At 40.4% G+C, this 27,084-nt stretch overlaps 1 protein-coding gene across 2 annotated transcripts in view; it reads left to right on the top strand.

Annotated features, from left to right (window-relative positions):
* The window catches only part of GRAMD4 (GRAM domain containing 4), a 75,535-nt gene extending 63,808 nt beyond the window's left edge, over positions 1 to 11,727 (top strand). For both annotated transcript variants that reach the window (XM_005481904.4, XM_014275965.3), the window contains exons 12-19: positions 411 to 454; positions 553 to 662; positions 1,871 to 2,025; positions 5,980 to 6,127; positions 6,582 to 6,675; positions 7,742 to 7,826; positions 9,533 to 9,601; positions 10,156 to 11,727. In XM_005481904.4, coding sequence (XP_005481961.2) covers positions 411 to 454; positions 553 to 662; positions 1,871 to 2,025; positions 5,980 to 6,127; positions 6,582 to 6,675; positions 7,742 to 7,826; positions 9,533 to 9,601; positions 10,156 to 10,257 — 807 coding nt within the window. In that variant the 3' untranslated portion in view covers positions 10,258 to 11,727. The remainder of the gene's footprint in view (positions 1 to 410; positions 455 to 552; positions 663 to 1,870; positions 2,026 to 5,979; positions 6,128 to 6,581; positions 6,676 to 7,741; positions 7,827 to 9,532; positions 9,602 to 10,155) is intronic.
* The last annotated feature ends 15,357 nt before the right edge of the window (positions 11,728 to 27,084 follow it).

Genomic DNA, 27,084 nt, shown 5'->3' with positions numbered 1-27,084 from the left:
ATTCATTTTTACCACTTCCTGAAATTTCAGTACTCAGAATGTCTGAAGAGACCTTCAGTTCTGTTACCTACTAACAGAAGCTCTTTACTCCTAGATTGACAGTTTAATTTAAAATATTTGCAATAATGTAAGTGCTTTCCAGTCATGACAGTGGGATCAAATAGTTTCTTCACTTGTAAGGATCAAACAAAAGTTACAGAACTAGGTTAAACGAGATGGAAGTCATCTTGTATTACTATTCTGTATTTACTAAGTTGTGAAGTACATAAATGGCTAAAAATTAGTTTAAAAAAAGTCACTTCTGAGAATTGCTTGCCAACAAAGTCAGAAAGCTATTTGTTTTCATTATGTGGACAAAAAACCCCAAAACAATGCAGGACTTAGTTTTAATTTTCTTGCTTCTTGTGCAGAACCTTTTTGGCAAGATGGCAGACATACTGGAGAAATTTAAAAAGTAAGTTATCTGATGTGAGATTTTCTTCCCTTTTAAAACAAGACTTGACCAATATCTGTAACACTGGTAATGAAATTTTGCTTCTTTTTTGTTTTCAGCTTGTTCATGTGGGTCCAGCCAGAAATAACACAGAAGCTCTACATTGCTCTATGGGCAGCTTTTATTGCATCCTGCTTTTTGCCCTACAGGATTCTTGGGCTTGCATTGGGTAAACACAATAAATAATTCACCTCTTACGGTCCAGACTTAATGGTTAAAGCTTACATGATCTTTAGAGAGAGAATTTTAGAGTTTAAGAGAGAAAACCTGCATTAATAAATCATGCAGTGTTCTAAAGTATTTTCATTGTGCTTGGCATCATTTGTCATGACCATTTTGAAAACCATCTCAGTGTATAATAGGAAAAGACTGGATAATGCTTTTGCTTCTTGAAGAGGAGAAGTCTATGATGAGCTGTTAGCAGAACTTCTCAGACTGTCAGCTCCAAGGCTTCTGGAAAATCCTATATGTTGAGGGTTTTTTGCTCATACATCCTTGTAGATGAAATATGTGGCATGGCACAGGAGGCATGAAAGTAGGAATGTAGGATGAAATGTAGGAAAAAATGAAAGTATTAGAGGGATTTCTGGTAAAACTTGGAGGATGGGCTGGACAAAATGAACAGACTACAGTGGGTCTGTTACAGATATTCATTCTCAGCTGGGAATGGAGAAAAGGGTTCTCAGTACACCATGAGAGTCCTTGCTATGGTATGAAGTCCTGTACTGTGAACTAAGAATTCTAATTTTTTCTCATTAAACTAATGATGCAATCAAATTAGTATTACATTTAGTTAGCTTGAACATAAATGTAGGTTTGATTCACACAGCAATTGAATTTAGATGCGTGAGGAATAATTGTTTGACTCTTAGGAGATCTGAACTGCACTCCGTAAAGTTTTGAGAGAGTATTTTAAGCCCAGATTTAATGGCAGAATGCAAGGAAATAACTTGTATAAGATAAGAGTTGGGACTGGAAGATAGAGATTTATGTAGTACATGAGAGCCCTCTGTTGCCATTAAAATTCTTGCAGGAGCTGCATAGTTGAATGCTCTGGTGTGTTTTTTGTTTTGGTAGTATATACTGTTTTCAGAATGCTTCTGGTAATAAGGAACATATGTTTGAATTATTCAAATGTTCTTCTGCATAATAGTGGCTATGTAAATGTTTAAAGGAACTGGGGATGGGAAGGAAAGAAAAATAATTTTCTGGTGTTGCAAGAGGAATAACAAAATAGTAAACCTAGGAGAATGGTTTTAACACTGTGACTAAATATACAGAATTCTGTTTCATTTGTGAACTTTTGAAAATATGATCAAAACAGTGATGTTCTTAATGCCTCTTCAGCATTCAAACTGCAGTGACCTTTTTTTTCAGGACTCTATGCTGGAGTCAAGTTTTTCCTTATTGATTTTATCTTCAAACGATGCCCCAGACTAAGAGCTAAGTATGACACTCCTTATATCATCTGGATAAACCTCCTGACAGATCCTCAGCTCAAAGAAAGATCTAATGCTACAGTGTCGAGACGGGTAAGGGCAATGAATCTTTTTGTCCCTGTGTTCTCAGCCTCTGAAAATCAGATCCTTTTCTCCAGTGACTAGAGCACATTAAAGAGAAGGTTAATTAAATCCTTACAATCAATGTTAGTTGATTGTAAAATCCCTTTTTTTTTATTATTTTCAAGATTTACAGTTCTTCTGTGAATTCTGTTTCTTGTATGAAAGGAATCAATTATCAAAAATGTGTATGTATGTATAGAGATACTGTGAATCATGAAGCTGAACACACAAATATAACACCATCCATATTCATACCAATTTTTTTAATCTACATTCTGTGTAATACTGTTGTCAAGTACAGTATTTTTGTATCCACTTTCTCTATTCTTAGACATCCCTTTTCAGTGGAAATTTACATACTTATTCAAAATGAAGTGCAGTTAAAAAATAGATAAAGGTTTGAATATAATATGCAATGTTATAGTATATTGGCTTTCTAATGGGATAATCACTTACAAAGGTACTAAGGTAGTTTACTACCTTTTTAAAAGTATATTAGCTTTCTAATTTAGAAATTAGTTTTTATTATTTTATAGTAGTGTATTTATTTATAGTTTTAAATTATTAGTTTACTACCATTGTAAGTATCATCACTTATAGAGGTATTAAGGTAGTTAACTACCTTTTTAAAAGTATATTAGCTTTCTAATGGGATAATCACTTACAAAGGTAGTAAGGTAGTTTACATATGAGACATGATGTCTCATGGTTATTTGTATTAGGTGACCTTTTAGCATAGTGGTGACAAATGACTTCATGTCATACTCCAGAAGTACATTTTCTTTTTTTAAAAATGTCATAGTTAAATCACTAAGTATTGTGCTTTGTGCATCTTGGTAAATTCTTTTGGGGCCTGACGTGGTAACTGAGTCAGGGTTTTCCATATCCCTGGATTTGTCAATGTTTGTTAGTTTAAAAATTAAAATAGTTGTAGTAAACCTTGAGTCTAATGCCATTTTAGCATTTGCTTAATGCTTCTTAGCACAATATCTAATTGCATTCATGGAGTTTCTGAGTACTGTCTGAAATGCACAGTACTGAGCAGTAATTCAGCCTGGGTGTACAACTGGAAAGTAAAAGGGATAAGAAATTAACCCTCAGTTGTTAAGAGGAAATCTGGGGCTTGGGGGGTGGTGGAGCATAGGATGGTAAAATAACTGCAGCACAACTGAATATTTCAGAAGGAAGTGGACAAGGACAGTTTCTTACAGAAAGTGAGTCTCCCGTTCCTGTTTTCCAGGGGATGAGAGGGGTAAATAAGCACATGGATGAAGCCATCCATGGCCTGTGTTTCTCTTACTTGCAGAAGATGATCTTAAAAGCTCACTCTTTCAGGTTATCTTGTACATACTGTGGTAGTTGTGACATCATATTGCTGAGTCTCTCTAATCTGCCTCAGAGGTGGAAGGATTCTGAATTGTTGAACTTGAGTCCATAAACTTAGAGAGTAATGATTCCTTTTGGCTGTTCTTCGTGGTTTTAGTTTTACAAGTAGAGACAGGGGTTTTGTACTACCAGATCTGGCTCAGTGGCCTTGGCTCATCTTCCTGGAAAGGATGTGCAGGACTGCATTACCTGCTTCCAAATGCCTTTGAAAACATGAACTTCATCTCAGTAATTTTAGAGAAACTTTCTTACCCCTTGAGAGATTTCTGCAAACCTCATAGTATGAAATATAGATTTTTGTACTAAAAGGTAAAAACCAAAGAGAGTTTTAATTTTTTTTTTCCATGGGAAAGACAGAGCCCAAAACATGTAGTGCCAGCATGTGTGCATTTGCTTTGGCTCCTTATTATTCAACAGTGTACAAGGCAGAGTAAACTTAGACACAATGCAATATTAATTGCCTTTGCCCCACTCTGACCTTGTGTCCTTAGAGAGCAGTCCTGACAGCAGTATCTGATGGGTAAAGGTTGTATGTCAAAAGCTGATGGCAGATCAGGTGAAAAGGAATACCTCCAGATTGTTGGTGATATTTTAGACAATCAGGACTCTCCCAGCATTACAAATCCAATCACTTTTACAGTTAGATTTAAGGCTTAATGAAATTATTTTCTCTTAGTAATTGGCCATTGGTTGTCTCAAGCCTGAGTGGTAAGAGGAAACATTTGCATGTGTTAGTTAGGACTAGAAGTAAGGGCAGAATTACTCATATTTTCAGCCACCAGATGTTATGGTACTGAAGTTTAAACTCCATTTTTTAAATCTCTTTATATAGCAGGTAGGCAGGAAGCAGTGTGGCAGAGAGCAGAAATAGTTCTTATTCCAGCACAAAGAGCATTAGACCTCTTGCTTTGATAATTTTTAAATTTTGGGCCATGGTGCTTCACCTGGTTGTGTGCATGTGCAGCCAAACAGCTTGTATAAGAAGGCCTTCAGAGAATTCTTTTCATCTTTAGTTGCACACAGATTGTTGAAGAAGCTGTTATTTTCCTTGGTTCCAGGGACTCAGCGCTGCAGAAATTATATTAGTTACCATCAGCCATTTGCTTTCCATGTTAACTTTATTTTTTTCCCCTGAGGCATCATTGCATTACAAGTATCCTAAAAATGTACCATTAAGCAGGTAAGAGGGCAAATGCCCTCAGCTGTGCCTCTTTTGTCAGTCTGATTTCTAGTTAGCAATTGCAGTTCACAAGTTTTCTTTTGCTTTGGATTTCTTCCTTAGTGTGTAAATCCTGTGAGGGGTTGAGTGCTGCCAATTTAGTGCAGAGGAACAAAAAGCAGCTGAAGGCTGCCTGGCCCTCAGCAGCACCGGGCATTTACAGCAGCAGAGCTGAGTCCTGGGCTGGCATGCTGTCAGTTTGTCACTTGTTTAACTGCATGAGCATGGGAGGGCTGAGAGCAGAGCTGCTCGTGCCAGCTCTGCAGTCATGCTGCCCCACCAAGATGAGAATGGAAGAGCTGTCCAAAAGAACCTGCCTGCTCTCCTTCCAGAAGCAGGGCTTGTTGCCAGAGCAGTCCCCAGTGACTTTCAATCTCTGTTAGAAGCAGATTTTACTCAAGTATGGTTTTAGGAGCTCCATGGTACTTTTTTTCCTTCCCAAGGATGCCAGCAACCATTCAGATTTTGTTTTATGTGTCAACACTCTCAAAATTCAGTGCAACTTCAAAGAACAGAAAAGATCACTGCTTCCAATGCAACCTGAATAAATTGAACTGGTGTGCTCTAACCACTCGTAACTCTCTTTTAATTGCATTCATTGTATGTAGTCTCTTGGTTTGTGAGCAAAGTCTTGCAGTGCCACTCAGTTCATGTTTTATTCTGTGTATTATACTGTTAAATAGATTTCACTTTTTTTCTTTTGTCACTGTCACATTTGTGTTGTTTGTTTCTTTTCCTGCTAGCTGTCAGGGCATGAAAAGGTATGGATCATAGTGTGGAAAACTTCCTTTCATTTCCAGCATTTCTATTCATAATGAGCTTACTCAGTTCTGTGTGGCTTTTTTTCCTCTCTTTTTTCTTTCTAACTTCTTTTGTGCAGTAATACTTTGTTTATCTCTTGAAAACAAGCCAAGTACTGATAATATATTGTCTGTTAGTAATCCCACTAGTTACAATCATTGGAGCTGTTTGCAGTGACTTAACTGTATCTAATGAGACATAGCCTTTACTGTAGAAAAATGGTATTTTAAGATAGGTGCATTTAGCACCATGTGCTTCACCCCAGCAAAGTGTGTCCATCAAAGGGCAGCACTTTGAAAGGTTATGTTCAGGTAGCATATTAGAGGCTTGTGCTCTAGCAGCAGCATAGTGCACTAGTCTGAAGTTAATTTATGGAAGTAGTTAATGAAAATTGTAATTTTCATTATAGATTTTCAATTTTTTTTTTTTTTTAGAAAGAGTAGTTAGCTAAATTATTTTTGAGAGTGTAGCTTAAATGTTGCTGCTCAGATTTTGGAATCATGTTTCTTTTCCTGCAGCTTCAAACAGCAACTGCCAGGAGTTATGTGGGCTCAAGTGCCCCCACTGGAATAAACAAAGATGAGGACACAAGTCGTTTTCATTCCACCAAGAGAGGAAATTTCCATGAAGTTTTTAACCTGCCAGAGAATGAACGTCCTTTGCCAGGTATGATGCCACAGGAAGGCTACATTAGTAGAATATTTTGTAAAAAGCCAAGGATAATTTAAAGTTGAATTCCTTTTCTGTGCATTGTGTAGGTGTAAGCTTTTGATTTAAAGGTCTTGCTTTAAATTAGAATGAATGGAGGTGGTCTCTTTCATTCCATACCCTTGCAGCTCTTGGAAAGAGTGCACAGCCTGGTGTTCCTTTTATGGTTATGCAAATCCAGTAGTCAAGTTAAAGGGAATAATTGTGTGGGTGGTTTTATTTTCTTTTTTTTTTCAAAATAAGTGTTAAAACAGATGTTGTGGTGTCTAGAACACAAGACTTAGGCCTTTCCTTCTAAGCACTTTTAAGTATCTAAAGTTTAATATTCAATGTTTTCTATTGTATAAGGAGACTTGGGGATAGTGCCAGTCTCATTTTCTTAAAGTCAGATTTCTTGTTGTGCCTTTTTCAGTGTGTGAAAATGGCTGGCGCTGTTGCTTGATCAACAGAGATCGGAAGATGCCCACAGACTACATCAGGAATGGAGTTCTCTATGTCACAGAAAAGTGAGTCATTGCACTCCACACCTTTCTTAGGAGGGAATTCAAGACATTAAAGTGTTTGAATCTAAAAAGGGTCCTTTAATGATGTTTTGAAACAAAAATGCCATTTCAAGGTGCTTTGCAGCATCAAGGCTGTATCATAGGAGAGGGAGAGCTGAGCCTGGTGTGTGGCTGTGCTTAACAGATGAGATTTTGCCTTGGAAAGGCTTTTATAGGAATGCAAAGTAGCTCTGTACAGACAGCTGTTAGAAGCTGCAGCTCTTGATGTGGATAACATACTAACTGTATAGATATTAGAAAAGAAACCTAAAACCTAAGTGAATGTTGAAAATTGTGATCAACAGCTATTTGACAAATATTCTTAGTCTGGGCTTTTTTTCAAGCAAGCTGAATGTTTAGCTTCCTTGAAATACCAGCAACAAAAAAGAAAACTGACAAATAAGCCTTGGATTCACATTTTTATGGGTGAGTGGTTGTTTTTTAAAATTTCCTTGCTTACCTCCCAGCCTCCCAGGACTGAATAGCTATGGTCATTACTGTTTGGGTCGTGCACTGAAATTCCTTTGGAGTGTAATGAAAGGAAGTAAAGCTCATCTGTATGCAGTGTCACCTAGTGATGGAGGCTGCTCTCCAGTGTTAAGAAATCTGAGCTTTTGTCTGCAGCACAATAACATGAAACTAACACAGTGTTTCTCATTAATCTTCTTTTAGGATGGTGAAAGATATATAAGCCTTTTGACATTTGGTATTTCAACTGTTTAAGGATATATGTCCCTTGTGTGTCTTTAAAATGCTTGTCAGGTTTAACCATTCAGTGCAGTGATATAAATACAAGAATTCTTGTGTGTATGCATACTGTATGTTCTGGGCTCTCAGACACACCAGCCAGCTGCTACAATTTATAAATGCTTGTGCTCAATTAGAAGACGTAACTTAACTGAATCTTTTTTTTATTTTGAAAGTTATTTTAACTTGTGAGATTTCAAACTTCAGGAGAGACAAGAAGATATTTGAGAAATTTATTTTAAAACACTCTATTAAAATGAACACTTTCTTTTCTTGTTTTCAGTTACTTGTGCTTTGAAAGCTCAAAATCTGGCTCATCAAAAAGAAATAAAGTTATAAAGCTGTCGGACATAACAGATATCCAGAAGGTATGTCTGGTTGGTGTTGGAAATGGGGGAGAAAACTGGTTTTCTGTTCAGTTAGTCATGTTTTGCATTTGTGCTTTTGTTATTTTGGAAAAGCACGCCACTGATTATTTGTATAAGTGAAATGTAATTCTTTGTTTATGAATGTTTCACAGAACTGCTTTTTCAGACTCAGCACAAGCAAACTTGCTCTAAGCATGAAGACAAACTAGTTTACTAAACCCTTACACTCCCAGATTTTTTTAAAATTTAAGTTATGTTGCTTACAAACTCCATTGTTGACCAGAGCTGTGTAGGCCTTAAGAAGATCTATTGGTAACAGGAATTGTGTATTATTAACTTCAGTTTGAGTGTGGATATTGATAGATGCACCACCTTAAAAGTAGAGGCATTAGAGGGAGGCAGGATTGTTGTCAGTGGAGAAATGTAGATCATTAGAATAAATTGATAAATAATGATCTAAATTTTTAGATCATCAGAATAGCCAGACTGTGATGGGCTGGAATTTCATCTAGTTGGGACCCATCAGTAACAGAGGCAAGAAGTGGAAGGTTGGAAGCAAAGCAAGGGCAGTGTTGTCCTTTCTCTGGCTGAGATTTATCAGCCTGTGGTTACTAATGGCTTTACTGGTGCCTTGCACCACTCTCTGTGGCCTTTAAACATCACTTTTTGCTACCCTTTCTGAACTTCTCCCTATCTTGAACACAGACATCCTTGCTTTCTGCTGCATCCTTACAACAGATTAAATCATGTTGAGCAAAGAAGCACCTCAGCCTGGTGTCTATTACTGCATAAGTACCTCCAGATTTTCAAATTAATTCCTTCTATTTCTTTGACATGTCTGTAAAGCAGACAGCTTATGCTCAAATTGAACATTCCTACTGGAATTAATAATTCATATTAATGGCTTTCAAACGTTATGCTTCAACTTTGTTGTTCAGTAGGCCTTTACTGCCATAAAGTTTCTTTTGCATCTGTGTAGTGTTTTTAATGAGACAGGGATCATGCAGTCAAGCATAAAAAAGTACTGTGGTTTTATTTGGAGGTGGGGAACCCGGGTCTGACTTGAATGTCACTTTCTCCCTGTGAATACTTCTGAGTTCAGCAAACTGTATTCCTCCTTATCTTTATGGACTTTGTAAAAAACAAGCAAGCAATCCATGTGTGCCACTGGGTGCTGTGGTTTAGGTGACATGGTGGTGTTCAAAGGTGGGAAATCTTTTTCAACCTTAATGATGCTGTGACTCTGTGATACTCTGTTTTCTATCTAATTTTGAAAAAGAAGCTTTTTCTGGTCTGCTTGCTGTTCCTGCAAGGAGTGGGTGGATGCGCCCTGCAGGGGAGGCTGTGGGTGATGCTCTCAGGCCCATCTCATGTGTGCCCTGCCTGTGTTCCCCGCACCATGGCTGGCTCAGCTCCCTGGGCTGGGGCAGGACTGATGCTCACAGGGGGGCTGGGGATGCTTCCAGCAGCTCCTGGGAGGAAGGGGAGAGGAGGGCCCTGGCTGTCCAGTTCCCAGCAAGGCCAGGAGAATGAGGCTCCAGAGAATGGCAGCTGCCTTCATCCTGCTTTTACTGGAGGTCTCTGAGTCATGGTTGGGAGGACAGGCCAGTGATGGATTGTGTAACCTCTGCAGCATCTTTTGCAGTTGTTCAGTACAGAAGGTATCTTATGTCTTTGTGTGTGGCTTTCTTTTTGCTTTTTTTTAGTATAAAGTGCTCTCTGTTCTCCCGGGATCAGGGATGGGTATTGCTGTATCAACACCATCTACACAGAAAGTAAGTAGCTGGCTGTATCTGTATTGCTGCGTTGGATTTCTTACTTTCTTTTCCTCCTCTGGTTAGCACAAGCATAAAGGCTTTTTCTTCCCCCTTATGCCAGTGGCTGGTTTTTCTTTTTAAAAAATTCACTTGTCTATTATTCAGTGTGTTTGTCTTCAGAATTTTAATGTATTAAATATTCAGCTTGGTCTAGTGCATCTGGAGTGTTTTACTCTAACACTTCAGAAAGCTTTTCCCCAGCACCCTCCATCAGGAGCATGCAGTCTGCTATGCAGTCTGAAACAAAAAGCTGTTGGCTTGAGAGCATCCATTGGGGGGGAAGGAGGCTTTGAGGTGGGAGAGCCTGGCCCTCAGATGAAGTTTTTAAGGAAATGAAAAATATTAGAAAATATGCCATGTGGTCAAGGATTTGATAGACAAAAGGATTATTTTGCCTTTATCACTGCATTTCTACCACAATTAATCTGTTCCTAGTGACTTGACGAAAATATACCTAGAGGAAATTATTTTTCTTTGTGGACTGACATGATGTGGTTTTTTCTGCCATTTAGCCTTTGGTGTTTGGTGCCATGGTACACAGAGATGAAGCTTTTGAGGCAATTTTCAGCCAATACATGAAAATCACATCTGCATCATCCAGCACTGAAAGCTAGTGTCTTATCTTGGAAGAACTAAAGGAAACTTCCTTCTTGTATGACTTGGTAGTGAAAAAATGAACATCCTCATCTATTTTGCAATAATTTTTCTTGTCTGGTGGTTTATATTCTATCTGTTACATAAACCAAGTGTATTTTATATATGCCTTCATGTTTGTTTTTAAGGTTTTTGTAAAAAAAGACAAAAAAACCAAATGAAAACAGTGAAAGTGCTATCATCACTATTAGCCTTGCACATTAAGCACTTTTAATGTTTATTTACTGACATTAAAAGCTGGGAAGATGCTTGGAGACCTGACTTTATAACAGATTGATCCCTTTATCTCCACTGATGTCACTAGGGATTCATTTGTCCCTTTATCTTAGTTGTTGTTCCCTGAGATGTGAGAATGATGACTGCAGCAGCCTGAAGTCACCTTCTTCAGCTTGGAGTTTTTAATTGGGTCCTTTATTAAAACCAATGGCAACACCAAGGAAGTATTAGCTTCTTAGTATTTCCATATGTACAACTGCATTTAAAGTAACTCCTCCTTGCTAATTTTTGCATTGCAGAAGGATGTTTTACTGGTTTGGTTAACTTCAATTTTTCCTGCATAGAGATGTTTAAATTACTTGTACAGTAAATTGGAGGAGAAAGTTTGTAACTATATCTTCCTTTCCTCGTTAACCAAAGCAAGAGGATGGAAGGCAGGCAGATACTTTTTATAAAAGAGGGCACCAAAATGTTGTTCCTAAAATGTTAGGCATCTTATAAATATATTTCTATAGGTACTTGTCCTAGAAGGGCTCAGCTGTTGTACATGTTGCATGTACAAGGCGTTTGTATGTAATGCATTAAAGACTTGAAGGCTTTTTGTGTTGAGGTGGGAATGATTAAACTAAACTCAGATGTGATCTTTTTTAATTTGGCTCTTTTCTTGAGTTACCTTGTGATAAAATTATGCTATAATATAGCAAATGAAAGCACCAGTTCTCTCAAAATATAATTTGAGGAGCGTTGGTGTGCTTCTGTCTTCCCCCTTGCAGAACTAAATTTTAATAACAATTAAATCCAACTGCCAGGTAAAACAGGAAGGCTGCACTCCTCTAAACTCTCTCAGGCCTGTCTAGCAGCAAAGCACATATTGACCTTTGTCTTTAATATTAGAGAGCTTTTATACTCTATATAATAGCACCCATCTGAGAGGTTTAGAGTTTTATTTGCATTTTCATGAAAGCACAGTAGGAGTTATGCCAAGCCTTCCTGAGTGTCTTTTCCTTTGCTATGTCTTTTGAGTTGAGTAGTATAGATGTCTCCAGACATTATATGAATGGCCCTAAAAAAAAGCAATGGAGATGCAAATTCTGATGTAAAATGAGACTTAATTTCATGGATTTTTTTCTCTGTTTTTTTTTTTTTTTTTTTAACAGGAATTTCCTTTCTTTGTAAGGAAAGGGGTAAAATGAAGGAGGGAAAGGGGTAGCAAACACCAAAGGGTGTTTAACTCTTAACACAGTTTTAACTTGAAGTCTGTCAATAAGTACAGGAGTAATGAAGAAGGTGGAGGTCAAACTCTACAAACCTTATTTTAGTCTGGCCATGAAAGGGTAGGATATGAGAACTTAATAGAAATTTTTTATGAAGCAATTGTGTTGAATATCATAATTTGTTTGACTATTGTAAAGTGAAACACTGATGGGGTATGCCCTGGGTGGAAATGTAAGCAGGAATGGGGGAGAAGCCACTGTAACGGTTAAAATGCAATTTTCAAGTTCTCACTTTAGAGTAGCACTGGAACATGTCTGTACATGACCTGAAAAATGGGTGCATTTCTAAGACCACCTTTGGTATGCTGTAACTCAGGGCTTGGAAACTTCAAATACAAGTGAACTGGTGGGAAATCCATTTTGCCACCGTTTAAAGTGGATGTAGCTTGACAGTTTATGGTTTCATAACTTTACACATTCAGGTTATGCGTTTAAGAAAAAATTATTGATCTTAAATCTTTCTCATCAAAACTACTTTAAAATCAGTTAATATCTTTTTTGTAATTGCTACATATTATAATTTGGCTTTTCTTTCTAGAATCTTCCTTGAATAGCAAGTGCAGCTAAAAAATAGGCATTAAAATAGCTTAATGTTATATAAATCTTAATCAGATTCATTCATTTTGTCTTAAGAAGAAAATCCCTTGGATGTGTTTTAAGGTTATCCTTTTTTTTTTGAAAAAACAGAAAACTATATTTTTTACAGAGAGCATGCTCTTTTTCTTATTTTTGTATCATTTTTCAAGTGTAATTTATACCTTCACTCTGATCATAACAGCAGTTTCAGTAGGAAATCAGTTGACTTGCACTTATTACCTCCTCCACCCTTCACTGGTGACCCTCGTGTCCAGGGTTCTCCTAGATTCTGGTTCCTGGAGGAGCTATAGGATCTACACTGCTGGTGCCAGGACAATGAACCACACCTAGGCTTCCCAGAGGGAGAAAAGATAGCATTATCCTTTTCCCAGACTGAAATGCCTCATGTGTACAATACACTCTTAAAATTTATTTTCTGAACGAAGAAATTAGAAATGTCTTATAAAGTCTGATGTGCTGATGTTTGAAATGAATCCACGCTTTAACAGTGGGAACTTAAATTTAGCAATCCTTAAAGCAGCAAACCTAGTGCAAACTGCAATGCAACATTGGTTCTAGTGTAGAGAAAACAGACTGGATTTCTTTGTTTGGTTTTTTTTAATAGAGCTGTAATATAATTGACAGACATGTGTGTACATACTTTGCAAATTTCACTTTACATTGGGTTATCCGGTTTCCCTGCTGCACAGCTGCTCCTCCCGGGGTGTCCCTGGTTTCAGAGACTGGAGGTGACCTTTGGGTGTTTACTCGGGCTTTTCTCTCCTGCTGCACCCTCTGGAGGGCAGCAGGGGATGGGCAGTGAGTGAATGCATCCTGCACTTGTGTGATCACACTGCAGCTCCCACCTCAAATTCCAATCTTCCCGCTTAGCTCTGCAGTACAGCCTGGTGCCCTTCAGAAACGGGCTGGGTCGGAACACTTAATGTAAAGTGCTTTAAATAGCTGAAAGTGATGTTCTTGTCATTCTGTCTGTCTGATTGCTGTTTATATTTGCAATTCTGTTCATGTCTGTGGATGTCTGGATCATTCACGTGTAATTGGATTTAACTTCTTTAGAAGTTCATTGGTTAGTTTGAGTCCCTTTTAAAGACAATAAAAAAGGGAGATGAAAACTGACTAATTCTTTATCACTGACCATTTAAATTCAAAAGAGAAACAAGCTGAAATATGAAATCATGCCTTTCTGTGCACTGTAGCTTTTTTGAGGCAAGATTGAATGAAACAAGCTATTTATTAGTAGCAACATCACACAGGATGCCAGCAGCAAAACTCTACCCTCGTTCTGCAGACAAAGAGAAAAGGAATTTTACCCGACTGTGAAGAGATGAAAGGATGTACCTGATTTTTGGCTACTTAAACCTGTTTGAAAACATTGGTAGTTTTTATTGAACTCTGTACATTTTGGCAGATGTTTAATTTCTACTAATCATTGAAATATAATGGATGTTAAAATTTTTATGTCTGAAGTTTGAGTCTATATTTTGAAATTGTAAATAATTCATTATCAGTGTAACTTTTGTTCGACAGAAGACTTATACTGTACGAATAATTGAAATAATGAAATTATTTGCCCTGTACATTTTTTAAGAAAATCTTGTTTGTTTAAAAAGTCTTGTATAAATTATAATTTTTATTTAAATAAACCTAAAAATGCTTTGTGCTAATGCTTCTTGCAAATTTCAGTTATTTATCTATCAAAACTACACCTGATTTCTTGGAACAAAGTAAATTAGTGCTTTTTGCAGATTCACAGCCATCTCTGGGGGGAGGCGGGTGGGTGTCATTGCTTTTGAAGCCCAAGGAACTGGAATTTTATTTAAAATAATTCTGTTATGTTATTGGATAGTGTTTGTATATTTTGGTGTGTACGATAGTATTTTCTGTGAGTACATCAGTCCCTTTGTAGTTACATGGTTAATTTAATGAATGGAAAAGCAAGCAGTGATTTCTACGATGGCACTGCAGGAGGTCATGGATGACACAAGAGTGCTGGGAGGAGTACAAGATTCTGTCAGCCAGAACTCCACTCCACTGTGCTGCCAGAGGTAGGAACAAGCCCTTTCCATCCCAAGGGTGTGCAGGAGGGGTGCTCAGCAGCAGCATTCCCTCATCAGGAGCAGCATTCCCTCATCAGGAGCAGCGTTCCCTCATCAGGAGCAGCTGCTCTGCAGCCTCTGTGTCACCTCAGCTCCCTGCTCACAGCAGCCCATCCTGCCCCTTTGTTTGCCTCTGCAATGCTCCAAGTGCTTGGCTCAGCTGAAATAGACCAGTCTGGGATGGATCCTGCACAAGTGAAAGTGTGTTGCTCTCCTTATGTCAGTATTTAGTTCTCTCCTGGTGGCAGCAATGCAGCTGGTGGTATAATGGTGTTTTAGGCTGTTATTTTAAGTGTTCTGACAATACTTAACTTTTTCAGAGTACTTAACTTCCCTCTTTTACTGGTTTAATGTGTTCTTTGTTAAGTGTTTGTACAAGGTGAGTTGCACCTGCAGCACTACTCACAGTGGTTGGATTCAATCCCACCTGCCTGAGGCTTTGTGGAAGGAAATTGTGGAGCCTGGCAGTCTGGTTTCGGCTATAGACACCATGGTATGTCTGAGGGGACTTGGTCTGTGTGAAAACAGTGCTTGCTGTGCCAAGGTCACTGCAGCAGCCCATGGAAGACAGAATGGAGCTGAATGAGCTGTTCACCTGCTGTCCCTGTACTCCAGCTCCTGCTGCAGAAAGGCTTTGCAGCCACACTCTGCAGTGTCACCCACGCACGGTGTGACTCAGTGCACCTGAGCAAGGCATGGCCTGGGCAGCCCTGGGTTAATGATAAATGGCAGTTTCAGCTTTCAGCTTGGAGAAGCTGAGGGGTTTTTTTGCTGTTACTTTTAAGTAATTTTCAAGTTAAGTCTGAGTTCTTCTGCTGAATCCTTGGATTCACTAAACTGCTCTCAGTTTTAGGTTAGGCTAAGTGTTTAGTGCATTAATTATTGGCTCATCTTAGACTTTTTAATATTTTTATTTCAAACATAAGATATACAGAAGATGTAAAATGTTGATTTTTTTGTCTTAGAGATGTTCGGATATTGCAAAGGGATAAGTCCCTTGCAGCAGTGTCCTCACTGATTTGTGGATGCTCCAGAAGTCAGGTGGGCGTAATGCAGTGCCTGAAGGATGTAGTTATGAGCATGTCTTTAATACTAGATTTAGCTTGAACTGATGCTGTATTTAGTCACATTGACTTTGACTGGGAAGCAGAGAGATTAGGGGTAGATAAATACCTTTTCCTGTTTTTAAATAGCTGGCACTTTACCTTGAAAGCTGCAAAGCCTAATTGAGATGTGCATTAGGCAAAATTTCTGCTTTTGTATTCTCTACTGAAGTTCCTTCTGTTGTTTCCAATTTCTGTGACATATAGTTGCATATGGATAATGATTTACTTCAGCTTTCCTTTTTCACTATCCTTCCCTATTCCATACCAGATATTGATAAAAGTTGCTCTTTTTTCATTTCCAAATTTCCCATATTTCCCAAATTTCTCCTTTTCTGTGACAGTTTTGAATTGAGAACTTTTCCACTGGTTCCTCTGACCTTTGATTTTCTCCTTCAGCATTGTTCCAGTTTTCTTCCTCTCACAAAAATAACTGTTATTTCAGTTCTGATCATTTAGAGATACTGATGGACCATGTCCCAGTGAGCATGCCACAAGTTCACTAAAGCTGCCTTCACCTCTTACATCTTCCATTTTGTATAAATTGGAGCTAAATTGCTATATCTGCTGGTTTGGATTACTCAGTGGCTTCCATTTCCTCAAGCTAATTTGTCGTGTCTTTACTCCTGATCATCTACATGACTGGGAAAGAAGATGCTTCTTTAACTTGTGGAGTGAGTTATTTAAAGCAAACAATCTCTTCTTGAAAAAGCCAGTTTTACAGGGACAAGCATTGGTTGAGCAAAACATGTATCTGCAGAGGAGCAAATGTAGATATAGATGATTTTGCCTGCTGCAAAATGGTGTTTGGGAAGGAATGTTTGAGCCTAAGCTATTTGCTGAGGCATCTCCATGCCAATCTTTTGAGCACAGGGTGTGAGGTTTTAACCCATTGTGGCTAAGTCAGTAAGAAATTCTGCAAATCCTCTCTTCCTAGGTTGTTTAGATGTCAGATGAGTATTTGGGAAGGATTCCTGGTATAAAGTCTGTGAACAAAGCAACTGTATTCAGTGTTGGTTTTGCTTCATGAAAAAATGTTGCCCCTGCCCAGAAATGTCTTTGGCCAGTCACAGATATTAACCAGGCACACAGCAGGAATAAGAGTCATGAGTTGATTCTGAACTTAACAATCCTTTAAAATATCATGCAAGTTATATATTTGTAGAAAGGGGATCTATACAAGAAGTATTTGGGGTGAAAAGAAGCCCTTATAAGAAAAAAAAAAGTAAAAAGGATTAAATCTTCTAGATGTTATTTGGGAAAAAACTGTTGATGGGTCCTGGAGTGTGAGCTTACAGCAGCCTCCACTGGACATTTCTCATGAAGTGTGAATGTGTGTATTTACCTTTCTTTACTCTCATAATGCAAGGCTTTCCTGTGTTTCAGATGTTTTTTCTTGCCATACCCTGCATTTGGGATGCCTGCAGGAAGTGTGTTGGTGTTGGTTAGTGGACATGCTCTAGAAGTTTCCAAAGCTACACAGGATGTCATCATTAGTCCCAACACTCGCCTGGCAGGGGAGATGCCTTAAAAAGCCCTTTTCCTGCTCAAGGAGGGAACTTCACATTGCTCTCATGGGGTGTTGACCCCTGTGACTGACCAAAATAGCAGCCCTGATGCACAGCTCATGGAGTGGGGGCAGCTGGGTCTGTGCTCAAATCCTTCTGCAAGATGAGTGGCTCTGGGCACTTTCCAAGGGAAGCAAAGCACAGCTAAGCCCTGAACTTCACCTGTGTGATGCAGGGCTGAGATGGTGAGGGGAAGACAGATGGGATATGAGAGAGAGGCAGCTTTGAGTCCAAAACTGGATTTGTGATGACTGTGGGTGCTCCTCACACCATCTGTGGCTGAGCGGGGTTCAGGAAGGCTTTTGGAAAAAGGGGAGATACTGTCTTCAAAGCTGTATAAATATGTTGAGACTCTTCATTTAAATATGCCAAAAAGTGTATAAAGAATGTCTATATTAAAAATCTAGCTTTACTGCATTGCTGTAATACAAACATTTTCAAATATGACCATTATGGTCATCATGCAAGGTGGCAAATCCCAGTTGTATTTGGGGACTTCTCTGGAAAATAAACATAAAATCCTTTAAACCTCAGCAAACATCTTAAACTTGCTGCTTTGCTAACTCCTGCTTAAGATTTATTTCTACTGTATGAGAAATTTTATTGTTTTATATCCTGACAATGTGGACAGCTTAGTGAAGACTTACTGTGCATCTCCTGGCTGGGAGATGACAGGAGCCTGTCAACACTTGCTTCTACAGAAGTGCCAGGCTCCATGTCCAGCTGGGTAAACACCTTGAAAAACCTGAGCTCTGCTCAAGCAAACATTTTGAGATGCCTATGGTTTCATGCCAAACTGAGCTCCCTGCCTCCTGCTTCCTATCTTATGCCAATTCTGGGGCTCACCAAACCCTGCTGAAAGGGCAGGAGCCCAGCACAGGATGAGAGCAGTGAGAAGAGCAGTGCATTATCCCCCTTTCCAGAAAGCACAGGAGGTGTTACAGGCTGCCCTGGATCTGCAGCCCAGGTATGGTCTTGGTGGCCATAAGGGATCTGACATACAAATACCTGTGTTCGCCTTGTCAGGTTTGCAATGTCCATCAGATTTCAGAGGTAACTTTTGAATATAACTTGGATAAATGTTAAGGGCTAATCCTGAGCATATAGTAATAAAGGATAATGCAAAGAAACTGAGCTAAAACGTCCATGTGTGCAATCTGCATTTGATTGTGCAAATATTTAAAGAATTGGGATGCCGTTGTTAGAGGTGTGTTTAATCTGCTAAATCCAATTCCTTCAAGCACTGACTTTTTCCCAGCTCCTTCCCTCAAAACTTCAACTAGAGCTGGCAAAAAGATGAGTGGCTGTTGCTCATCAAATTTTTGGGGTCATTGCAATAAGAGCAGGGATGGGTAGAGAGGAGGCAGGAAATACAGCCAGGAGAGGTCATGGGCTTTTTTGTTTGAGCATGTTGTCTCAGGGGCCGTGCTGGGTTAGACTCATCCCTCTTGGAAGCAGGAGCAAGGAGAGGATGGCTGTTTCACAACCTCCATGCAGAAGAAGGAGAGGGCATGTTGTCTGATGTGTGGCATGTTTTCATTCTAAAAACCATGAATAAGGACCTTGGACAATGTTAAATTTAAATTTTAAAAGGTTTTGATTTAATTTGCATTTTTAGCCCATGTTACTCTTCAATTTTACCTTCTTTCTGCATGTGTGCCTGTGAACATGTAGCTGTGTGCACTGAAAATACCTCTCTGTGCATAGCAGATACATTCACATGAAGGTTGGCACAGCTTAGCCCTCTTTTTTCCAGACCCTCAGCCCCACCCCGTCTGCTCCTGCTGCCCACCCAGCCCATCCTGCCCCTGCAGCTTTCCCACTGCAGCTCCCAAAGCTGCCTCCAGCCACATCACACTCCCACAGGGGCCGAGTGCCACTGTGTGGCTTAGTGGGTGATGGCACTGCTGAGGTGGTATAAAATGCAAGTAGATACAGGACCGGGTTGTTAAGCCATGTAAAAACCTGCTGCTGTCCTGTATCTTTGCAAAAAATCTCATCTTTAAGTTGTGAGATGTGCTGTGGGTTGCAGCAGCGGCTGCTGGGAAAAAGTTCAGGCTTCCCAGATCCCAGTACACAAATGCCTGAATATAAATATTTTGCAGGTGTACACAGTTGCTAACGCTTGCTATTTTTAAAACCAAGATAGGACTAACTCGTGTTAGATGGGGGATGTCCTGCTTCTGTTACACCTCATATCCTCAGCCTGCAAAGAATGCTATCTTGCACTTAAACACCCTCAGATCTGCATCCTTGCACTGGTGCCAGAGATCCCAGCATCTGTTGTGTTTATCTCTGTCTTTATGATTTTGTCCCCTTGCTTTTTGAGAGCATGACCTGCCCGAGCTGTGGAGCCCACCAGCACCAGATCAGGGTGGGGAATGTTGGGTTGGGTTGGGTTGTCTCTCAGTGCTGCTGAGGCTGAGGGGTTCCTGTGACAGCCCTGGGAAACTGATCTGTTAGCCCCACATGGAAACACATCACACTTTATAAGCTATTTATGTTATTCTATGACTGAAATACTTTATAACTGTATTTTAATCCTCCTTGCTGCTAACGTTTTTGGTGGGGAATATATTACCAGAATATAGATGCCAGGTTTCAGCTACTTTTTTGTTCTTGTTTTTAGGAGTTAAGGTGTTGGGTTTCTTTGTTACTGACAAGAAAGCCCTAATGAGAGACACTTTTCTCATGCTTTCAGGAGTGTTATTTTGGTGATTGCATCAGGTTGCTCAGGGGTGGATGAGTCAATGAACAAAGACTTGCATCAGGTTGCTCAGGGGTGGATGAGTCAATGAACAAAGACTTGAGCACCTGACAGGAGAAGACTCTCCTTGTGTAAAAATCCTGAGAGCAGCCATGGTGAAGAGAGAGGGACACCGTTATGAGGAGTGTCTCCCCTGTCCCATGTCTTTTATCCTCTTCTATTAGATCAATTTTCTGTCTGGTTTCACAGTTCCTGAAGTGGAGGAACTACCCAGGCTCTCCTTTTGGGGCCTAAGCCTGCAGATCCGAAATGTGGCTGTCAGAGCCAGGGGGATTTGCTATGACAAGCCAGTCTGGGCTCAGGGGACCCTTGGTCTCCATTTGCTCTTAATATTGATGTGGTTGAGGTAATTTAAATGTCCTTTCCCTTTGTTAGTTTTTTCCTGACATACAGCTGCTGAGTGAGGTTTGTAACCAATTTGAAGGGACGCCCCTGTGAGAAATGAAGCATACTTATCAGATGTTGGTTTTGATGCTCTCTTCAGGAAAAGCAACATTGTGGTTTGTCTAATTTTGTGTTTTTAATAAGCAGAGGCACTGTTGTCTGCTGTGGTGTGTAACATGCAGAGCCTGCTGAGCTGTGGGGTGACATGTTCTGGGCACAGAATGGGGAAGAGCTGCTCACTCCCATGGGGCACAAGGATTGCACTGTGCTGAAACTGGAGGTCTCCATCACCCACAATATTGCTCACCCGGGCACCTCTGAGGCCTCTGGGGTGGGTTTTTTAACAATGTGGTTTTTTGTGAGCTCTCCTGGTGGAGACCATTCAGCTCATAGCTGAAGACAGCCTGCATCCTCCCTGAGCCCTGGGCTGGTTCCCTTCTATTTAAAAATGAAGGGAAGGAACTTGGAGTTCATTGTGCTGCTTTAGATCTCCTTGGCAGGTTTGACTTGCACATCAGCAATGAGGTGAAAATAGTATCTGGCTACTGCGTAGGTCTTGGAAAAGGTCCCTGTGCCCAGTGATTGCAGTGGCATTGAGATGCAAGTTTTGGCAGGCACCTAAGTCCTTTATAAGAAAACTCTGCCCATTCCAAGAAGAGAAGCTGTAGCCATGATATTTTATGAAAAATCCTTTCCTTAGGATTTTTCCTCCTGAGAAGCTGAGAGGCCTCAGGAACAAAATGTAAACAATGGTTATCTGCTGCTGTGGAGTGCAACAGGTGCATCTGTGATTGGTCTCATGTGGTTGTTTCTAATTAAGGGCCAATCACAGTGAGCTGGCTTGGACACTCTGAGACACAAGCTTTTGTCATCATTCTTTCCTATTCTATTCTTAGCTAGCCTTCTGATGAAATTCTTTCTTCTATTTTTTTATTATAGTTTTAATATAATATATATCATAAAATAATAAATCAAGCCTTCTGAAACATGGAGTCAGATCCCCATCTCTTCCCTCTTCCTTGGACCCCTGTGAACACTGTCACAAGAAGCAATGTTGTTAATCCAAGTGCTCTGTAATACTGGAAAGCTTTTGTACCAAGGTGGAGGCTAAAGGCTGAAGTAAATGTTATCCCACACCCCCCAACACAGGAGTCTGGCAGATGTAGGCAGGAGAGGGATGGAGAGCCCTCAACTCCAGCTGGATGTGTGCTGGTTCCTTAGGCTCTAACAAGGAGAATAGGTGGAAAATCGCTTGGAAAATGTCTTTACCCTCAAGAGTGCAATTTCTGTTGCCCCAGGGGCTGGCCAGCATGGCTGGGGTAGCTCCCCACTGCTTCCCCAGCCTCCCTCACCCACAGCTCCCTCCTGGGCTCTGAGCCCCACAGGGCACCCCTGGTGCTCTGAATGGCAGGATGTGGCTCCTGAGCTCTGTGGCACACCAAGGGGCAGCCCCTCCTGAGCAGACACCACTGGGTTTTACAGGGCTGGAGGGAGCTGTGCATGGCAAACCCTGTGCCCTAAGGCTGCTAAATGAGGCCTGCACACAGGCAGGTGTGCTGTCTACATTGCCCGGTTACTGATGTCAGGCATTCTGGGGAGGAAGAGCAAAACAAGGTAAGGGTAAATATCTGCCCAAGCAGAAACTGGCCTCTGGCTTCCCTCCTGTATCCAGTCCTGCTGCCATGAGCTGGTTTAGGGTGCATGGAACATCCCAGCACTCCAGCCTCAGCTGCAGGTGGGTTGATTTTCACAGAAGGGGTTTTTATTGAGAGGGTTTGTGGTTGTGGTGTGATGTAGTAGCCGGTCTCAGTCATCCCGGTTCTTTCCCCAGGTGTGCCAATAACCTCTCCCTGCCCCTCCCCTGCCCCCTGCTGACCTGTCCGTCAGTCTCGGTAGGCCAGCAAGGCCATCTGTGATTGGCGAAGTTCAAAAGATGCCTCTCAGCCCTGGGGACATTGGGCCATGCAGGTGCCATTTGTCCCCTGAGACTCTCCCCCCTTACCTGGTTGGTGGGGTCCCTGCCCTTTCCCTCCCCCTGTCCCTGGGGTTAAAAGACACACCAACCACGCGGTTTCCCTGTTCTGTTAGAGCTGTTGCTGCATTCAGAGGCCTGTGTGCCAGGAATAAAACTCTGGGTCAAACCCTCCAGCAGAACCCGACTCCTTTTCCTTCACCTCGCCTTGAATCCTCTCTGCCAGAGGCAAACCTGAGCTCCTGCTTGCCTGCACTTGTCCCAAGTGCCAGCTGCAGCATCCAGCCAGCCAAAGGTGTCTCTGAGGTGAAACCACCACAGTGGCCGCCTCAGCAAGGCCCAGATGAGCCCAGGCACGTTCCACCCGGCAATATTGGTATTTAATTCCAATAGTTTGTCAGATGTATATGCAGATCTGATTCAATATTTTTAAAAATTACAGTAATAATTTTGTTATAACTCACGTTCAATTTGCTTTTTCCTGAAACACATCATATCTTCCAGAAAACAGGCAAAGACAGGAAAGAGACAACAGATAATGTCATTATTGATCTAAACATTTTTAGGCAGGCAGTAGCAAACATTAAAAAAAAATTATATCTCATCTCTAATATAATTAGCTGTTGCTGTCAGTATCTAAGGAACAGCTGAAGTAACCATATTAGACTGTGCTGTATACTGTGACAAGTAATTTTAAGAGTCTTTGAATGTTTAGCAATGGAAGGAGGAGGTAGAAGCAGGAAAGGTTATTATAAAAATGTCTCTGAAGGCTGAGGCACAGCAAGACACTGTGATCTTCCTGCAGACCTCAGTTATTTGCTTCCCCAGGTACAACACTGTCTTTTTGCAACTGGAATGCATTTTTTATCCACACATGCTTAAATCCTTCCTGGTGGACTAATCCCTACTTGCTTCCCTATTCATGCCCCCTAAACTTTGCATCAATAAATAACAAGTGTAGATTTGGGGATATTCAGTGCTATTATGAGAATGTGCATATTTTCTTCCTGGTTGTTTCAGGTCTGTTATCTGGTTCAAAGTCAGAAAAAACCTCCAGATTTCATTGAAAAGATGTAAAAAAACACCCCACATACCCTTTTAAGACATCAAATTCTCTTGATAGTAGTCCCCCTGAGTGCTGCTTTGTTGCTATGGTGATTACTAGTCTATTTAAGCCACTTTAAAATTGTAATGATGAGCAAGAAAACCAAATTCATAACAATATCATTAGCATAGCTATTTTCGTGTGTTTCATGAGATTAGGAAATGACCAAAGTCTGGGGAATAGTAGCCTGATTTATTTTCATTTTTTATGGGCTGGTAATGATTTAATGGCAAACAGATCTGATGCAAGCTGCTATCAAAGACATCAGCTCAGAGCTCTGAGATGATGAAGCTGTGGGGCCTTTGTGAACCACTATGGCAGAATAAGCCAGCCTGAACTAATTAAAATACCTTCAGGGGCATCCTCCAGCACTGGTGTCACATCAGAATTGTGCTCTGTGAGGGATCTGGTCCTGCTGAGGTGGTACCAGGGAAGGGAAATCCAAAGTTAACTAGGTTCCCAAACTTTTTGGGCTCTCAGGTCCTCAGAAGCAGTCATGCTGCCACCCAGCTGGCAGGTCTTGTGTGGAGACAAAGGACCCTGGTTGCCATACCAGAGAGGCACAGTTGACACAGGCAGGTGACAGGCATCACCCCTTGGCCAGTGGCAAGGTGTAATCAGGGATAGGGTTACCCTGCAGCGCCACCCCCTTGCACACTGGGTCATCAAATATTTGTCCTCACTAAAGTTACACATCGAGGGTATGACTCCAAAGTCTCCCACTTAATGAAATATGCTCTAAAAGATATTTTAGTGACTGAAAATCTTAAAAATATTGGCCAGCTGGCAGAGGAGGGGAAGAGCTGAGATAAAATAATTAAATAGGTGAAATGGCAGACTCTGTGCTGCTGGTGTCGCTGATGCTCCTTTGGTTTAGCACTTGTATGAGGCAAGAGGAATCTGAAGTCCCAGATATGACAGACAGGAGTTATCAAAGTAAAGTTACTGTGACTATTTTTATAAGGCTCCCAGAAAATTAAAAGCCTCTCCTTTCCTTGTTAAGAAAAGAGTTTAAGCTGAAATACAAAAATATCACCTGCTGTTCAAGGCCAAATTCTTTTTCACTTCTGGAAATGTAGAACTTGTTATATCCTGAGTGACTCAACAAGTGATGGAACTCTAATTTCAGAGACAAGAGGCTGGTGCTTACAGCAGCCTTTCCATGGCAGGAGGCACAACAGGAAATACTCTTGTCTCAGCACCTGGCTTTAGAGTCTGTCTGCCACTGGTTCCAGCTACAATGAATTGTAAAATAAGCTTAAATTAAATTTAGAAAAAATGAGGTATTGATTTTATGATATTTTTGTGTGACCTTCTTCCCTTTACCTGGGGGTAACTGTGTTACTTGTTGATTCACAAACAGCGCTGACAGCATGTGTCAGCATGTGATGCGTAGTGAGGAGTCCCTCCCCAGAAAACAGCTCTGAGAGGCTGGGAGCTGGGCAGCATGTTCCTGAAAAACTCTGGTGTCATCAAGGCCCAGCCATGCTTTGATAGTGCAACACTTGCTCCTTGGTCCACCCTCTGTAGGAGAGGTGCTTGAAGTAAATCCAAAATTGACACTGCCACCCTTTCCTTATTTTATACATATACATATATAATAGAGTATGTGTATTATTTTTATATAATACTTGGTTTGACTGGTTTGAAGAAGGTGAGCAAAGGTACCCAAAAAATGCTGAACCTAATATATCCTTATAATTTGATATCAGTATCTGCCTACTGCAGCAGGCTGCAGATGACCCTGATGAACCAGAGGTATCAGGATTATGGCTCCCAAAACCAGACTGCAATGGGCATCTCCATGAACCACATTGTTGGTGTCATGGAGCTGCCCATTGCTGTGGCTCAGGCACCATAGAGGCTCTGGAGCTGCCAATTGGAAATTGCCATAACCAGGGTCACAGTGGCAGGCTCATGTGGAGGGAGTACATTTAGATAAGATGTTTACTTTGTATTGAAGTGAAGGAAGTCGACCCATCCTAACTGATCAGCATCGAACTCCAGTTTATTGATCAACCATGCACATTTTTATAATGGTGTTAATTAATTTCATATATATTGCAAAACTCGAGCTCATCATTGGTCACAGATTACACATTAACCCCTCCTTTTGTTTTCAATACCTGTGGTTTGTTATTGAAACCAAGATTTGTGTTCTCACCCTGATATATGAAAGATTCTCAAGGCCTCCATGTTTGTCACTTTGCTTTCCCATACTTTATCCAAGGACAAGGTATTTACTTGTTATTGAAGACAGGCTTGAGAACTCTTGCTGTTTACAGAAACATGCCTGGGAAACAGGCTTGAGAACTGCTGCTTACAGCTGCCTTTTACTTTTCCATCAGCTGTATATTTTCATGGCCTCTTTCCTTCAATCCATATCTGAGCAAAATTCTCCAACAACTTTGTAGACAACAAGAGATACTAACATTATTGAGCCTGTTCCACTCCAAACTTGCTGCTGCTTTCACTGGCAAAGATGAACTCCATGAGTAATCCCTCTTAGAAAAGTGGAAGAAATGCAGGATCTTGCGAGTGTTTTGCCTCATGAAAAAAACTGTGATGCAAGAACTTTATTTGAATTCCAAGCCTGCACAATGTGACATTTTCCTTTATCTCCTCCATCCATATGTGGCTTCCATGTGAATACCAACACAAGAAAATCAACATCAAAATTAAAAAGAAACCCGTAATATTTTTGGCCTGAAGAAATTGTTTCATCAAACAATTCATCACAGAAGGGACTGAGTGAAGGCAGACTCAGCTTGTCATTTTGGATGCAGGCAAATGGAAAGGTAAATGAAAGGAGAAAAATGAAGGTGTTGGGTCACTATCTCTAATAACACATCTAATTCTGTTGTTATTCCATCTCCGGGTTGATCTGGGGAATTTGTTGAACTATGGATTTCTGTACACATATAGGGTTTATGCTTCAGTGCACAGGGCTGATTGCTCATCAGAGGCCTGTGAGCAAAGGCAGCTACTGCAGAAATTCAGTTCTCCTTCTGTAATGAGCTTGTCCAAAAGAAAGGAGAAAAAGGATTAAAGTCAGTTATAAATTGTGTGTGTTTTATTTTCCATTACGATCTTTCTTTGCAAATGTCTTCAGTTTTCCCCATATGATTTCTGTATTAATGAATATATATGTTTTTCTTCATTTAAATGTAATGCCAGATAAATTATCTTTTGTCAGAGTCACAGAGCAATGAAGCGAACAAACAAAAACCCACTGAATGGTTATTTATTGCCTGTGATGTTTCAGTGAGGAAAGACTTCCTGTTACCAAATTAACCAGCTTCCCTCTCTGTTTATTTGACTAACAGATGAACAAGACTAAAGGATTTGCTATTGCATTTCTCCCTGGTAATGCATCTGTGGAGCCAGAATGCAGCAGGAAGGAGCTCTGTGCTTGCAGGGGTCTCTGGCTGTGGCACTACCATAAATGTCACCCTGGCTCTCTTTATAGGAGGGAAATTTAGTCCAGCAAAAATGGAGTTTTAAATAAGTGGGCTGTTTAGAAATCACTCACACAAATGGAATGAGCCTTAGAGTGTGTTTTAGAGCAGCAGCAAGGAGGAGAGTTTCACAGAAACTGTTTCCTGTTCATCTACTCTCCTGTTGGAGGCTATTAATGGCTTCTTACTGGAAAGTGCATTGAGGACAGCTGAATAGCACTGCAAGGACAGCTTTCATTTCACTTGT

Source organism: Zonotrichia albicollis, chromosome 4 (assembly GCF_047830755.1).
Source record: "Zonotrichia albicollis isolate bZonAlb1 chromosome 4, bZonAlb1.hap1, whole genome shotgun sequence".
Taxonomy (NCBI): Eukaryota; Metazoa; Chordata; class Aves; order Passeriformes; family Passerellidae; genus Zonotrichia; species Zonotrichia albicollis.
Note: the sequence above shows the minus strand (reverse complement) of the source record. Positions and strands in the feature narration are given on the sequence as shown.